At 50.9% G+C, this 13,656-nt stretch overlaps 1 protein-coding gene across 19 annotated transcripts in view; it reads left to right on the plus strand.

The window, feature by feature from the left end:
- Window positions 1–13,656, plus strand: part of ARHGEF10 (Rho guanine nucleotide exchange factor 10) — an 88,568-nt gene that overhangs the window by 15,573 nt on the left and 59,339 nt on the right. For 18 of the 19 annotated variants that reach the window (XR_003794177.1, XR_003794178.1, XR_003794180.1 and 15 more), the window contains 5 exons: window positions 5,715–5,903; window positions 6,519–6,797; window positions 8,332–8,395; window positions 11,064–11,140; window positions 13,132–13,188. Coding sequence is in view for 14 of the 19 variants with exons in the window: in XM_029226418.1 (XP_029082251.1) it covers window positions 5,715–5,903; window positions 6,519–6,797; window positions 8,332–8,395; window positions 11,064–11,140; window positions 13,132–13,188 (666 nt within the window). In the remaining 5 variants the exon portion in view is untranslated. Of the gene's footprint in view, window positions 1–5,714; window positions 5,904–6,518; window positions 6,798–8,331; window positions 8,396–11,063; window positions 11,141–13,131; window positions 13,189–13,656 lie in introns of those variants that run through there. The other variant, XM_029226422.1, reaches the window with a different exon arrangement.

A 13,656-nucleotide genomic window follows, 5' to 3' on the forward strand; every position in this document is an offset into this window, starting at 1 on the left:
CTGGCCGAGCCCCTCCACCCATCCCTGCAGTGCCCACACCAGTGTCTAGGGTCTCCTGTGTTTACTTTCACCCGACCCATCAGAACCCCCTGGAGGTGGTAAGGGGGGTGACGGCCCATTTCAGAGACGAGATTTAGGTCGAACCCTGCGACCACTGGCCACCTGCCAGCGGAGCTTAAGGCAGCCTCCTTGTCGGCTCCCTCCAGGTCTGCCAGGGGTTCTGGGGCCTGTTTCGGGCCGCAGTTTGATCTGAGTGTGAGTGGCTGGCCTTTGGGGTCTTCCAGGCTAGACCCGACTTTGACTGTTTGAACTGAAAGCGAGACAGACCAACACCGCTCACCACTTTTCATCCCCGTCAAGGAGGTGATGCCCAGACGATGCCGGGCAGCGTGGCCTCTCGGGGACAGGCCTGGGGTCCCCACGGCCCCCTGTGCGCTGGGCCGTCTCCTGGTGCTGGCCGCACGCTCCCGAGTGTGGCCCGGGCAGTGGGCTCCCTCCTACCCCCCGACTGCCCTCCCGCCCCTTCCTTCCTGGCCTTTCACTGAAACCAGCCGTCGCTGTCTTCTGTGCCGTTTCGCTGTTTCCATGGGGCACCAGCACCCTCGGCACCCATGCAGGATAGGGAGCTGCCGGGCTCCGAGGTGTTCAGGGGGTGTCGGCTATTGGGGGCATCAGAATACAAAAGGCAGGCCCAGAAGCACCTGCACCTGGTTTTTAGGACTGTGGGTGACGTGCGTGCTGCTCAGACCTGGTGGCAGGTGCGTTGTCCTTCCAGGACACAGGGTCTGCTTTCCGCAGAGGAGGCCACGCCTGCCTGCCCTGCTCTCGACAAACGCCCAGTGTCCGCCGGTGCCCACCCCCCAGGGGCTCGGCCTCCCAGTCACGCCCCGAGTTCTGCAGAAACGCCCGTCCACCTTCACCCCCAGAGGCACCTCTGCGCTTGGTCCCGGGAGGAGAGGGCCTGGCCCAGTAGCACCACGTCCTGGCGGGCGGGCCTGCAAGCCTGGGACAGGCCTCGGCCCAGGGTGCATGGCCAGATGCCCGGGCACCACGAGGTGGCAGCCAGGCCTGTGCGGGGACTCAGCTGGCAGGAGGCCGCGTCCGAGGTCCAGCCGCAGGGATGAGATGCTTAGGCCTGTCTGCTGAGAGGGCAGCTTACATGTTCTGCCGGCGGGAAAAGCAGAGAAGAGAGAAGACGGTACCTGTGTGGGGTGGAGGCTGATTGCGGTGATTATTTCACAGAGCACAGGTGGATCAAATCATCCAGTCCTGCGCCATAAATACACAGTTTTTATTTGTCACTCATGCCTCAATAAAGACGGAAGAGGACAGGTGCAGAGAGCGAAGCGTCCCTCCGGGGGCTGGAGGGGCGCTGAGGGCCGAGCAGAGTTCACCACCCTTTCCCACAAGTGCCCTCCGTCCTCTCCCCGCAGTGGGCCGCTTGCCCCCCCACCCCTTGCTACTCCAGCACCAGGTGCTCCTGGGCCCTGCTCGCCTGCTGTCTTCACGGTCGCAAGCGAGTCTCACCGGCAAAGCCCGTCGCTCCTGGGGCGCAGCCAGTCCTGCCAGGCTGTTCACGGGTGATTCCCCCGACCCTATCCCCAGGCAGGGCCCCTCTTAGCTGGGAGGTGACTCGCAGCTGGGAGAAGGTGGGACCTTCTACGTGGACCACCTTCTACATGGGCCGCCTGGGAGGTTTCCTCTGGGGAGCCTGGGGAGGTCCCGCCGACGTGGGGTGTTGAGGATGCCGGGAGAGGACCAGCTCCATCTCCCCGGGCTGATGGCTGTTTCCTGGTTGACAGCCCAGGGCTAAGACCACAATTTAAACATGTTAGTACCATGCCTTAAACGTGATTATACTCTGATACAAGATTTTCTGGGTAGTTAACACTTGTGACGATTAGCAATGGGGATAACAGCCTGGCATCGTTTTTGATGATTCAGTGATGCTTTAGGTATAATTTCCCCCATTGTGAAAATGAAACTGTCCTCTTAAAAATTCCCTTGCGGCACTTCTCCGGTGGCGCAGTAGATAAGAATCCACCTGCCAATGCAGGGAACACGAGTTCGAGCCCTGGTCCAGGAAAATCCCACATGTCGTGGAACAACTAAGCCCGTGCACCACAACTACTGAGCCTGCGCTCTAGAGCCCGTGAGCCACAACTACTGAGCCCGCGTGCCGCAGCTACTGAAGCCCGCATGCCTAGAGCCTGTGCTCCGCAACAAGAGAAGCCACCGCATGGAGAAGCCCGAGCACCGCAGCAAAGAGTAGCCCCCGCTCGCCGCAACTAGAGAAAGTCCGTGTGCAGCAACAAAGACCCAACGCAGCCAAAAATAAATAAAATTAAATCTTAAAAAAAATAATTCCCTTGAACATGACAGAGGGGCTGGAAATCACTGAGGTCCGTTCTCCCCAGCACCACTGGGACACTTGTGTTTTCATATGTTCTCTGTCTTTCCCCTCATATTTCTTCTCTGCATAATTGCAGCCATTGAATTTACATTTTTAAGATTGTTGAGTATACATTTTTATGTCATACTTGAAACTTTACAAGTATTTTCCGCGTCACCGCATAGCTTTCACAGCTGTCATTCTCAGTGGCTGCATGGTATCCTGTGCACAGTGTCATAACGTGTTCAGGTGAGGTAACGCTATCCATGTCCATCGTTACCTGTCATCAGGCACCTGTGCCTTTTCCAGAAGCTTCCTTGGCGACAAGTCAAATCGTCCGGGTAAAGTGGGATTTGGGAGGAGGTGGGGTGTGGCGGAGAAGCCCGCGGCTTCGAGGGTTTTGCACACAGCTGCTCGGGTTTGAGCGTGGTCCCTGAGGTGCGCGAGCGGATGACCGGGGGTATGTGTGCATCTCTCCAGGCCTCGGTTTCCTTCTCCTTTGGGATAACAGCTGGAGCAGCCCCGCCCTCAGGAGGTAACATCCATAAAGCTCTTAGAGGCGGGGCCTCTGGAGGCTTTCAGAGAGTCAAGTTAGAATATGCTCCGGGATGTAAACACTGTATTACAAGATGGTCCAGGATGTCTCAGGATGTAGAACTCAACACTTTGATGATGGTAAAGTCACTACCAGCTAAAGCTTTTCTATAATTAATAGCAAAACGAAAGAAAAGTGAGTCATGGTGGGGAAAGGAAGTCAGCAATGTCACCATGTTCCTGCTGCTTCGGGACAGTCCTCACCAGGTGCCCGGTGACAGTGACGAGCTCGGGCAGAAGTGAAGGACAGCGGGTGGCGTGCCAGCGGGTGACAGGGGGCGGCATTGTTCCGCCACCCTGCAGCCCTGGGACCTGGTCCCAGCTGTGACACGCAGAGCCTAGAGGCAGCAGAGGACGGGCTGTGAATAGCCCCTTGTTGGTGGGGCTGTGTGCAGCCTGTTGCTTCTTAAAGCTCTCCTTCATAACAGTAAGAGGAATTAAGAAACAAATAGCCTTCATTTGAAATAAAGAGAAGCATATCTCGGGTTAAGCTTGAATATTATAATCAGCTTATGGTCTTACAAGCCCCAGGAACAACATGCCTAGCTCCGATCTCTGAATTTACAAATACTCTTTTTTTTTTTCCCTTAATGTGTTAATTTGTGGCACATCTTTAAAAGGTGTTAATGGGTTTTCAGCTGTCCTGGAGGGTTGTCTGCTCACAGAGGAGGGATGACCCCTGCGGCCAGTGCTCTCCCACTGGGAGTGCCAGAGACCCCAGGCAGCCCATCCTGATTACCAGGGTTCCTGGTCAGTTGTGTGGACTGTGGCCTTTGGTCCTAACTTCTGCCAGGAGTTGCGGGCTGCTGGGCTGGGCTGGGACTGATGGATTCCCTCCCCCACCCCACCCCGCTTTCCCTACAGGTGCCGCCTCTTTCTTTCCTTCTTTTTTTTGCTAAATCATTAGGTACTCAGTTTATTCACTGAAGTAAACCGGCGAACACATATTAGAGCAAAAAATCTCTGAAACAGGGCTTCCCTGGTGGTGCAGTGGTTGAGAGTCCGCCTGCCGATGCAGGGGACGAGGGTTCGTGCCCTGGTCCGGGAAGATCCCACATGCCGCGGAGCGGCTGGGCCCGTGAGCCATGGCCGCTGAGCCTGCGCGTCCGGAGCCTGTGCTCCGCAACGGGAGAGGCCACAACAGTGAGAGGCCCGTGTACCTCAAAAAAATAAAAAATAAAAATAAAAAAAAAATCTCTGAAACAGAAAAATAAAATTTTCCAGAACGTTTTCTAAATACAGTTGTCATCATTTCCTTAAATTCATGTTTGCCAAATACATGTGACAGGGAAATAATACCAATTAAATACCCTGACAAAAGTGATGGGGAAAAAGTAGCTTATGTTTTGACTTAGTAACAACAGATCATGCCGGGCAGTGTTGAGATTCTTGAGAGCACGGACTCCGGACTACATGCTGGGGTTTTCTCTTGTCAAACTTCTTGTTTGAGATTATATCGTACAACTGCCAGACTTTGAGAATTAGATAAAATATACCTACAAGTGAATTTATGAAAATTGTTAGAAAAAAGCTTTACAATATCTCGCACTAAATAGGCTCTAAAATATCTGGGAGGGGACAGAACAAAACGTGAGCCGTGGGACCTGAGACACAGGCTCTCCCGTGACCACCTTCACCCATTTCTTTTTGGAACAAAATATTTGTAAGTGTAATTTATTTAGTGTTTATATACATAATGTACAGAAAACTCAGATAGACACAGAGGATTTTAATGCCATTTCACATTTTAATTCCAGCATATGCATTTTTTTTTCCTGAAAAGGATTTTTAAAGAAAGTCACCCCCTAGTGATTTGAGATTATGGCAGGAACAATGTTCTGATCCTTTAAATTCAACTGACTTTTTTTTTTTTTCTTTTAAAAGTCTGCATGAGGGATCTTATTGTTTGTTATGTAAAAACTCTTATATCAGCAAATCCTTGCATCCCCTCTCACTTTCCCCCAAAGAAAGCAGTGTTGGAAAGAATTCTCATGACCAGGGTGACACAGGTAGCTCACAGCTGTGGATTTTAACCGTGAGGATGGTACGCAGCCCGCCGGGATGAACAGAAGGGATGAAATCATTATACTGATTGTGTAGGAACTGCTGAGTTACACGTTGCTCCTCGCCTGGTGGTTTATTTAATGTTATTCCAAGTTGATTTTTACGAATGGGGTTCTCAGTCCAGGTGTAAAGTGTGGGAAGTGCTTTTTCTCTTCCTTTCTGTCTCTCCTTTTTTCTTTCCAGACTGTGAGTTGTGGGTCCTTTTGAGAGGAAAGCCAGATCGCTGCCCCAAAGCCTGATGGCACGAACTCTCCCCAGTAGAAAGGCAGTGGGTCAGGGCTTCCCTGGTGGCGCAGTGGTTGAGAGTCAGCCTGCCGATGCAGGGGACGCGGGTTCGTGCCCCGGTCCGGGAAGATCCCACATGCCGTGGAGCGGCTGGGCCTGTGAGCCATGGCCGCTGAGCCTGCGCATCCGGAGCTTGTGCTCCGCAACGGGAGAGGCCGCAACAGTGAGAGGCCCGCGTACCGCAAAAAAAAAAAAAAAAAAAGTCAGTGGGCCAGCCCGGCGGGGGATGCGGGGAGGGCGTGTCCTGGCGCCGCCAGCACCTCCAGGTGCCCATCTGGGTGCTCATCGCTGGCTGACTTTGGCTGCGGTGTGTTTAGGAGCGTGGAAGCCGTTTTCCCGGTAACGCTAACACTGTGGTTTACGTTACCTTAAACTTCAGAGAATGAAGTCAAGTACGACACTAACAACAATGAGGAAGAGGAGGGGGAACAGCTGGATCTCGACGGCGTAGATGAAGCTCCAGAAGCAGACAGACGGGCTCCGGGTGCCCCCGAGGCCAGGGACACGGGAGCAGACAGCCCCGCCTCCAACACCACCATCCCCGCCACCAACACCGCAGCTGGATCAGGTGCGTCCTCGGGCCTCCCAGGGACCAGCCGGCCCACCTGTGGGTTGGAACGTCCTGGGGAAGGTGGGGTCCGGGAGCCCGAGATGTGTGATGTTTCTGTGATACGATGTGAACTGAAATGACTTAACTCAAGTTTGGCCGAGATTCTCTTATTTGTTTTCTATTTTCCGTGATTTTCAGTCTTGTCTACCTACCTTTCTATTTATATTTTGGAGGAAACAGGTATTGTTATTTTCTAATAAAAATGGCCTCACCAGTTTGTCACTGTGTTGCATAAAACATTTTTTCAAAATAATGCCATTTGAGATGAAATGTAGACGTTTAATTTATATTTTAAAATTTGGGGGTGGAGTTGGTGACTTTTATTCACTCACCGATGGTCTGGTTGGGACCGTCACCACCTCTCCACGTGGTTAGTGACCCCCCCACTTCTGGCAGCTTGTCACCCATTCGCCTCATTGGAGGAGCCTCCCTGGGCTCAGCCAGGCTGCGTGCCCTGCCTCCAAGGTCGCGCTGACCCCACCGATGCCCCAAAGGACAGTGCTTCCAGGCCTGGGGTGTGTCGGCCGTGCCCTTGACGGCCGGGTGTCTGCCACGGTCTCCTCTCACCCTCAGGACATGAAAATGGCACGGGAGCGGACACAGACGCCCTGGCGGAACCACTGAGACCCGGGGTCCCGACGAGAGTCAACCCCTACTCCGTCATCGACATCACACCCCTCCATGAGGACCAGCCGCCGCCTCCGGACCCGGAGGCTGAGGGGGAGGGCGGGGGCCTGCATGTGCCCAGCGGGTACTCGGTACCTGTGCCCTGCGGCTACGCCGTGCCCTCCGGCCTGCCCCTGCTGCTGCCTGCCTACTCCAGCCCTGCCCTCACCCCCGCGGGCCCCGCAGGTAGCGCTGCCACACCTGTGCCTCACCTCGCGGGGCAGGGGGCTTGGGGGGGAGGGCAGAAGGTACTCTCTGTCTCTCAGGGCAGACTGCACACCTGGGGCATGTGTGTGCGTGTGCATGCGTGTGTAGCAGGCACACTGAGGACCCGGGAGAGGGGCAGGAGTCGGGAGAATCAGGAGGTTCCTCAGGAAGCCGGGCAGGTGCAGGGAGCCTGTCCCCGTACCTGTGATATTGGCTGTCGGGGGCCGGGGTGCTGAGGGGGCCCAGCTCCGTGACTGGGGTTTTGGTTCAGTGAGTCACGGCTTTCACCTCCACTTAGCGGGAAGAAGCAGGCGTGTAGCTCCGAGGACGTGGTTTAGGCAGCCGCCTCCCGTCGTCTTCGCAGATGCCCCTTGGCTGCATTGCTTCAGCATCAGCTGTTTCTGCAGGGCTTCAGTTTTTAGGTTTGAAGGGAGAGTGAGTGTCTCCCCGAAAGTCACATGTTGAAACCTAACCCCCAAGGCGACGGTGTCAGGAGTGATGAGGTCATGAGGATGGACCCCCACGCATAGGTTCAGGGCCCTGATAAAGGACCCCAGAGAGCCCCCAGCCCTTCCTCCAAGTGAGGACACAGAGAGAAGATGGTCTATGAACCAGGAACGGACCTCAGCAGACACTGCACCTGCCAGCGCCTTGACCTTGCACGTCCAGCCTCCAGGCTGTTGTCCATAAGCCGCGCAGACTGCAGTGCTTTGTGGGAGCAGCCAGGGCCCGAGTGTGCAGCTCACCATTGTCCCGGCTGAAGCCCGTGGGCGGTTGCCACTCCCTCCTCACCTCCCACCCCCCGCACGTCCAGGTCAGGAGGGCAGCTGAAGACACGAACCATCCCTCCTCTGGAGGAGTGCCGTCGGTTCTGTTCAGAATGAGCCCAGTAAAGGCATCTCGGCTGAGTTTTCCCTTCTCTCACCTGCCCTGCTGCCGTGTTCTGTGCTGGGACGCACCGTGAGGACTGTCCCAGGTGTGGACGTCCTGATGGGCAGGAGTAGCCCCGAGGACATTGGCGTCACAGAAGCACGATCAGGACATATTTGTGTGAAATTTCAGTCAGAGGGTTCTTTCCTTCCCAGTTAAGACAGTTGAGGAAAACAGGGAGTTTGGTTGTCAGATATCACCAACTTCAGTACTTCTTCCTTGAGAATCTTTTGAGCTTGTCATGTAGACACATTTTCAAGTAAATCACAATTGCAAATTCCCATGAAAACTTAAGAAACAGGAGATAATTAGGGTGTTGCTCTAGCTTGGTTTCTTTGGGCACCGTTTTATTTCAGGTTGTTTCATAAGACCTTTGGGTGTCACTCTTCATTATAATCCTATTTTGAATACGTTTGATCTAAAAACTGAAAATCTTAAATCTATCAGTTGATCATCTTTACAATAAGGTAAACCTCTCGTTGATAAGAAAGGAAAATATGAAACCATTTTGAGGATAAAAAGCAACTTCCTCAACATTTCTTTCAGGCGTAAAACAGTGTGAACTTTTTCTCTTTCCTGGCAGAGACACAGGAAGGAGCAGAAGACAGCCAGTTGAATTCCTTGAGTTCTGAGGATCCAACAAACAGGTATCTTTACTAATTTTCCACGGATGTTCTGAGTCCCTGACCTTCTCCTGAAATGTCGTGCGCAGTGATTCCGAGGCTCTTACTGCCCAGGCCCCTCCCCCGCCCCGTGGTCTTTCTGTCCTCCGTACCCTCTGCCCTCTAGCCCAGGGACCCCAGATCGGGCCTTCGTAAACACCAGGACTCTTTAAGACGTTAACATTATGCTTTGCAGAAAAAGAGAAAACTACGGGTCCACAGCCACAGAGAGCTGGATGACGCACCACTCCCGTCTCCCTGCCAGAGACGTTCAGAGTACTTAACCTTGTAAAGGTTCTCAGAATCCCGAGGGGGAGAAAGGATCTTTAACTTTGTCTAACCCAGCTTTCATCTAAAATTCTTGAAACTGACTTGATTATAAGCCTTTCTTTCATGCCACTTGCCTTCACAAATGCTGTTGCATCTGCTCGAAATTCCCAGGAAAATCCCCTCCCCTAGGCAAACTCTTACTCACCCTTCAAAACCCAGCTTAAATGTCTCGTTTCATGAAACTCCTCCTCTGCGCTTCCAGAGCTCTGTGCACACACCTCCATTCTAACTGATGGCTTTGTGCTCTCACTGTTATTTCTGTGTCCCTTTTTGCTACTAGATTGAATTCTTCAAAGACAAAGACCAGGTTTTACCAAGTCTTAGAGCACCTACCACCTAGCATGGGAACATGCTTGGTGCATGGTAGGTGTGTTTATTTTTTTGTTTTTAAACGGCTCTATCGAGTTATAATTCCCATACCATAGTACATTTCACTTATTTAAAGTGGACCATTCTGGTTTTTGGTATATTGCATTATTCATTTTAAAATTGTGACAAAAATATATACCATAAAATTTGCCATTTTAACCATTTTAAAGTTTAAAATCTGGTGGCATTAAATACATTTACATTGTTGTGCAACCATCACCACTATCTACGTTTGAAACTTTTTCATCATCTTGAACAGAAACCCTACCCACAATCCCCCCTCTTCCCAGCTCCTGTAACCTTTATTCTGCATTCCGTCTCTATGAATTTGCCTACTCTAGGTAACTCATATAATTGGAATTGTACAGTATTTGTCCTTTTGTGTCTGGTTCATTTCACTCAGCATCATGTTTTCCAGGTTCATCCGTATTGCAGTGTATGTTGGAATTTCCTTCCTGTTTAAGGCTCAGTAATATTCCATTGTGTGTATATACCACATTTTGTTTATCTACCCATCTACTGATGGACACTTGGTCATTTCCACCTTTTGGCTACTGTAAATAACGCTGCTGTGAACGTTGGCATACAGGTATCTGTTCAGGTCCCTGCTCTCAATTCCTTTGGGTACATACCTAGGAGTGGAATTGCTGGATCACACAGTAATCCTATGTTTAATTTTCTGAGGAACAGCCAAACTTTTTTCCGTCACAGCTGCACCATTTTACACCCACCAGCTGTGTGACGGCTCCAATTTTTCCAAGCTTACTAAACGTATTTCATGCTTTTCAAAATCATTGCCATCCTGGTGAGTGTGAAGTGGTACCTCGTGGTGGTTTTGATTTGTGTTTCCTTGATGACTAATGATGTTGAGCATCTTTTCACGTGCTTATTGGCCATTTGCATGTCTTCTTTGGAGAAATGTTATTCAAGTCCTTTTGCCCATTTTTGAATTGGGTTTGTTGTTGTTGGGTTGTAGGTTTTTTTTTTTTTTTTTTCTGCGGTACGTGGGCCTCTCACTGTTGTGGCCTCTCCCGTTGCGGAGCACAGGCTCCGGACGCGCAGGCCCAGCGGCCATGGCTCATGGGCCCAGCCGCTCCGCGGCATGCGGGATCTTCCCTGACTGGGGCACGAACCCGGGTCCCCTGCATCGGCAGGCGGACTCTCAACCACTGCGCCACCAGGGAAGCCCTTGTTGTAGGTATTTTTTTATATAGTCTCAATATTAAACCCCTATCAGATAAGTGATTCATGAATTTTCTCCCTTTCTGTGGGTTGTCTTTTCATTCTCTTGGTAGTGTCCTTTGAGGCACAAAAGTTTTTAATTTTGTTGAAGCCCAGTTTATCTATTTTTTCATATTATTTCCTGTGTTTTTGGTGTCCTGTCCAATAAATCATTGGCAAGACCAATGTCCTGAAGCTTTTTCATCCTTTACTTCTGAGAGTTTTATAATTGTAGCTCTTAAGCCTGGTGGGGGGTGTGTTCTGTAGAGGTCTGGTGGGTCCAGTTGGTCGGTAGTGCTGTTTACATCCTCTGTTTCCTTATTGATCTCCTGCCTGGTTTTTCTATCCAATATTGAAAGTGCTGTACTGAAGTCTGCCCTGTTGCTGGAACTGAGAGGCCCAAGTCTCACTTGGGTGTGTCCGTACAACCCAGCATCGTTTGGGGCACATAGTGGACCCTCTGCAAGATCTGAGAAACAGGAGGACGAGTCAGGCCTCTTGGAACAGGGACTGCATTTCTTCATGTCTTGTTGCACTGGATGCTGTGCTAGACATGTGGTGTGTGTGTGGTAGGCATTCAAATGCACTTATTTATACATGGTTGTGGAGGAAATCTTGAACCTGGTGTATCCTGTAATGCTACCTGGGAAAGTGCCCAATTTGCACGCACAGTGACTTTTTAATCACTGGAGGGATTCTCAACATCCTGATGTTCTGGTGTGTTTTCTTTAAGTGAAGGTCCAGTCCATAAGGAGGACAGTGCCCTCGCCCGGTGGGTTGCAGATCCGGCCAATACAGCCTGGATGGAAAGTGAGTACCACGGCCGCCGGGAGCCTGGAGGGCCACCCCTGAGCCCCCTGGGGACAGTGCGTATTTGTCAGCCTCAGCCAGTTATTATCCTGTCCTGTGTCCATTCACCTGAAGTACTGACCAGAGCTGACTGTATAGATGCTTCCCCAGGGCCCCGTGAAGCTGTCACTTTGTCTCCCATCAGATCATCTCTGCTGTCTGCATCCCAGCATCTCCCTCTTCCTGATTGATTCTTTCTAGTACAGGTCTTGGTTTTTGTCATAAAAGTTAGAGATTTGGGGACTGAGGCCTTAACAAGGCATTGCTTCTTGTGATCCCCAATGAGATGATTTCTCATGGTGCCATTTTAAAGAGGGAGTGGCAGGTGCTTAAGCCAGGCCACTGACCAGATGGTGCAGCAGACCTTCTGTTCCGTGTGTGGTGTAGAAAGCAGAGCTAATTTTGTTCTTTATTGTTTCTTTTAAAGTGAGACTTTTCTAATTATCCCTTTTACTGTCCACTGGCTCACTGATTTCTGTGTAGTCATCTTATATGATTGACTTACAAGGTAGAACCATCTTAATCTCCTAATTACTAAATCCTCCCCTGGAATGTTCCATTCTGGTTTTAATTATGACATTGCCAAAACAAACAACTCAGCATAAGTAGATGCTTCTACTAGGGGGCTATTACCTCTGGATCATTACAGGATTCAGTTGTCACCTCACTATCCTCAAGCAATTTTATTTCCCAAGTAAAATCTGACGTTCTCCCATGACTCTTTTTTTTTTTTTTTTTTTTTGCGGTACGCGGGCCCCTCACTGTTGTGGCCTCTCCCGTTGCGGAGCACAGGCTCCGGACGCGCAGGCTCAGCGGCCACGGCTCACGGGCCCAGCCGCTCCGCGGCATGTGGGATCTTCCCGGACCGGGGCACGAACCCGTGTCCCCTGCATCGGCAGACGGACTCCCAACCACTGCGCCACCGGGGAAGCCCCATGACTTGTTTTTATTAGCAGAACAGCTGTATTTGAAAGTAAGGTCTGTGCATCGGCAGCCCCCGCACTGTCTAACGGGGCTGCAAATACCGTGGTCACAGTCGAGAAACATTATTCCGGGACAGCAAGGCTCTCTGACGTGGGAGCTTGAGCGCAGCACGAGAAGAAGCTGGGTCCTGGGAATGTGGGGAGGGGACGGTGGCCGCACGTCAGAGGAGGGCGAGGCTGTATTTATGTCATTTTGGCTTGCGTTGGTTAGTAACCAGTCACCTTCGTGGGTTCCAGGATGGAGGACCCTATAGTTTGGTTGGCTTCCCTGTAGAGCATGGAGCTCTTACGAATATGTGCATGAACTTCAAACCCCATTGCTCTCCTGTAGGACCACTGACACACACACGGAGTATCTGCCCGTCGAGGATCCCTCCTTTTTTTTTTTTTTTTTTTTTAAAGAAAACACCTTACAGTTTCCTAGGATGCTAACGTTTCACGTAATGCAGTTTGAGAGGTTTTGTCCTCAAAGCTCAGCATTTTTATACGCGCGTGTGGCCACGTTTCAACTGCAGGGGTGAAAAATGAGATGAAGCCATCGGTTGATTTTGAAGCTTCCTACCCGACAGCAGCAGTGAAGCTGTCCCTTTGTTTCTGAGACTGCACGCCACCTTTGTAATTTTTGTGTATCAGAACACATCAACTGCAAAAGGTTAAAAATGTTTATAAAGAGCCGTGTAGAGACGTGTAATTGAATGCAAAATAATGGAATAAATTGGCTTGGAGACCATAAAACTCCTGTTGGATACATTTCACAACCGCGTCGTTTAGAGATGTCCTTCCGTCCCAAGGAAGTGTTCTGCCCTAAAAACAGTGCTCACGCTTTGGTAAGGCCCCACGAGTCATCCTTATCGTAACATTAACTTCTCGAGTAGCCGTAGCATCACAGGAGTCTGTAGCTCCGTGAAGTGCAGGACGCTCTCCCTGGGTCGGGGTCGGTTTTTAAAGTTCCCCTTCCTTTTCTTCCAGATCCGGAAGAAGCCATTTATGATGACGTGCCAAGAGAAAATTCAGACTCTGAGCCAGGTTTGATTTTTGTCTGGGGTGGAGTTTTATGAGATGCAGTTTACCGTCATTCCCTCTGGATGTACGCGGGCAGGCAGAAACCTTAGGTGCACAGCTCTGTGTGTCTGTAATCACGTTTTGTAAGCTTACGGTGTCTCACCGATGTTGTGCGCTACAATTTTGTGTGTGCGCGTGTTTATATCCCAGCCCTCAAGGTAGGGTAATTTTCTCAGTTACCCTGAAAAGAAACAGGAGGAGTTAAAGATGGGAAAAATATGAATGGAAAGGGAAGAAACATGGAGGCTTGAAGGGCCAGCATGTCTCTAATAAATGATATACAGGAAGTCATGGAGGAAGGAATTACTAAGAATTTTCCAGAATTACAGATGTAAGTTCCCGGGTTGTAGAAATACGAATTCAAAGCAGGTTGAGCATGAATCCGCCACGAGGCGTGTACAATTCCAGCTGCCGAGCACAGCCCACTGTGCA

Source organism: Monodon monoceros, unplaced genomic scaffold (assembly GCF_005190385.1).
Source record: "Monodon monoceros isolate NGI ecotype Baffin Bay Population unplaced genomic scaffold, NGI_Narwhal_1 Super_Scaffold_17, whole genome shotgun sequence".
Taxonomy (NCBI): domain Eukaryota; kingdom Metazoa; phylum Chordata; class Mammalia; order Artiodactyla; family Monodontidae; genus Monodon; species Monodon monoceros.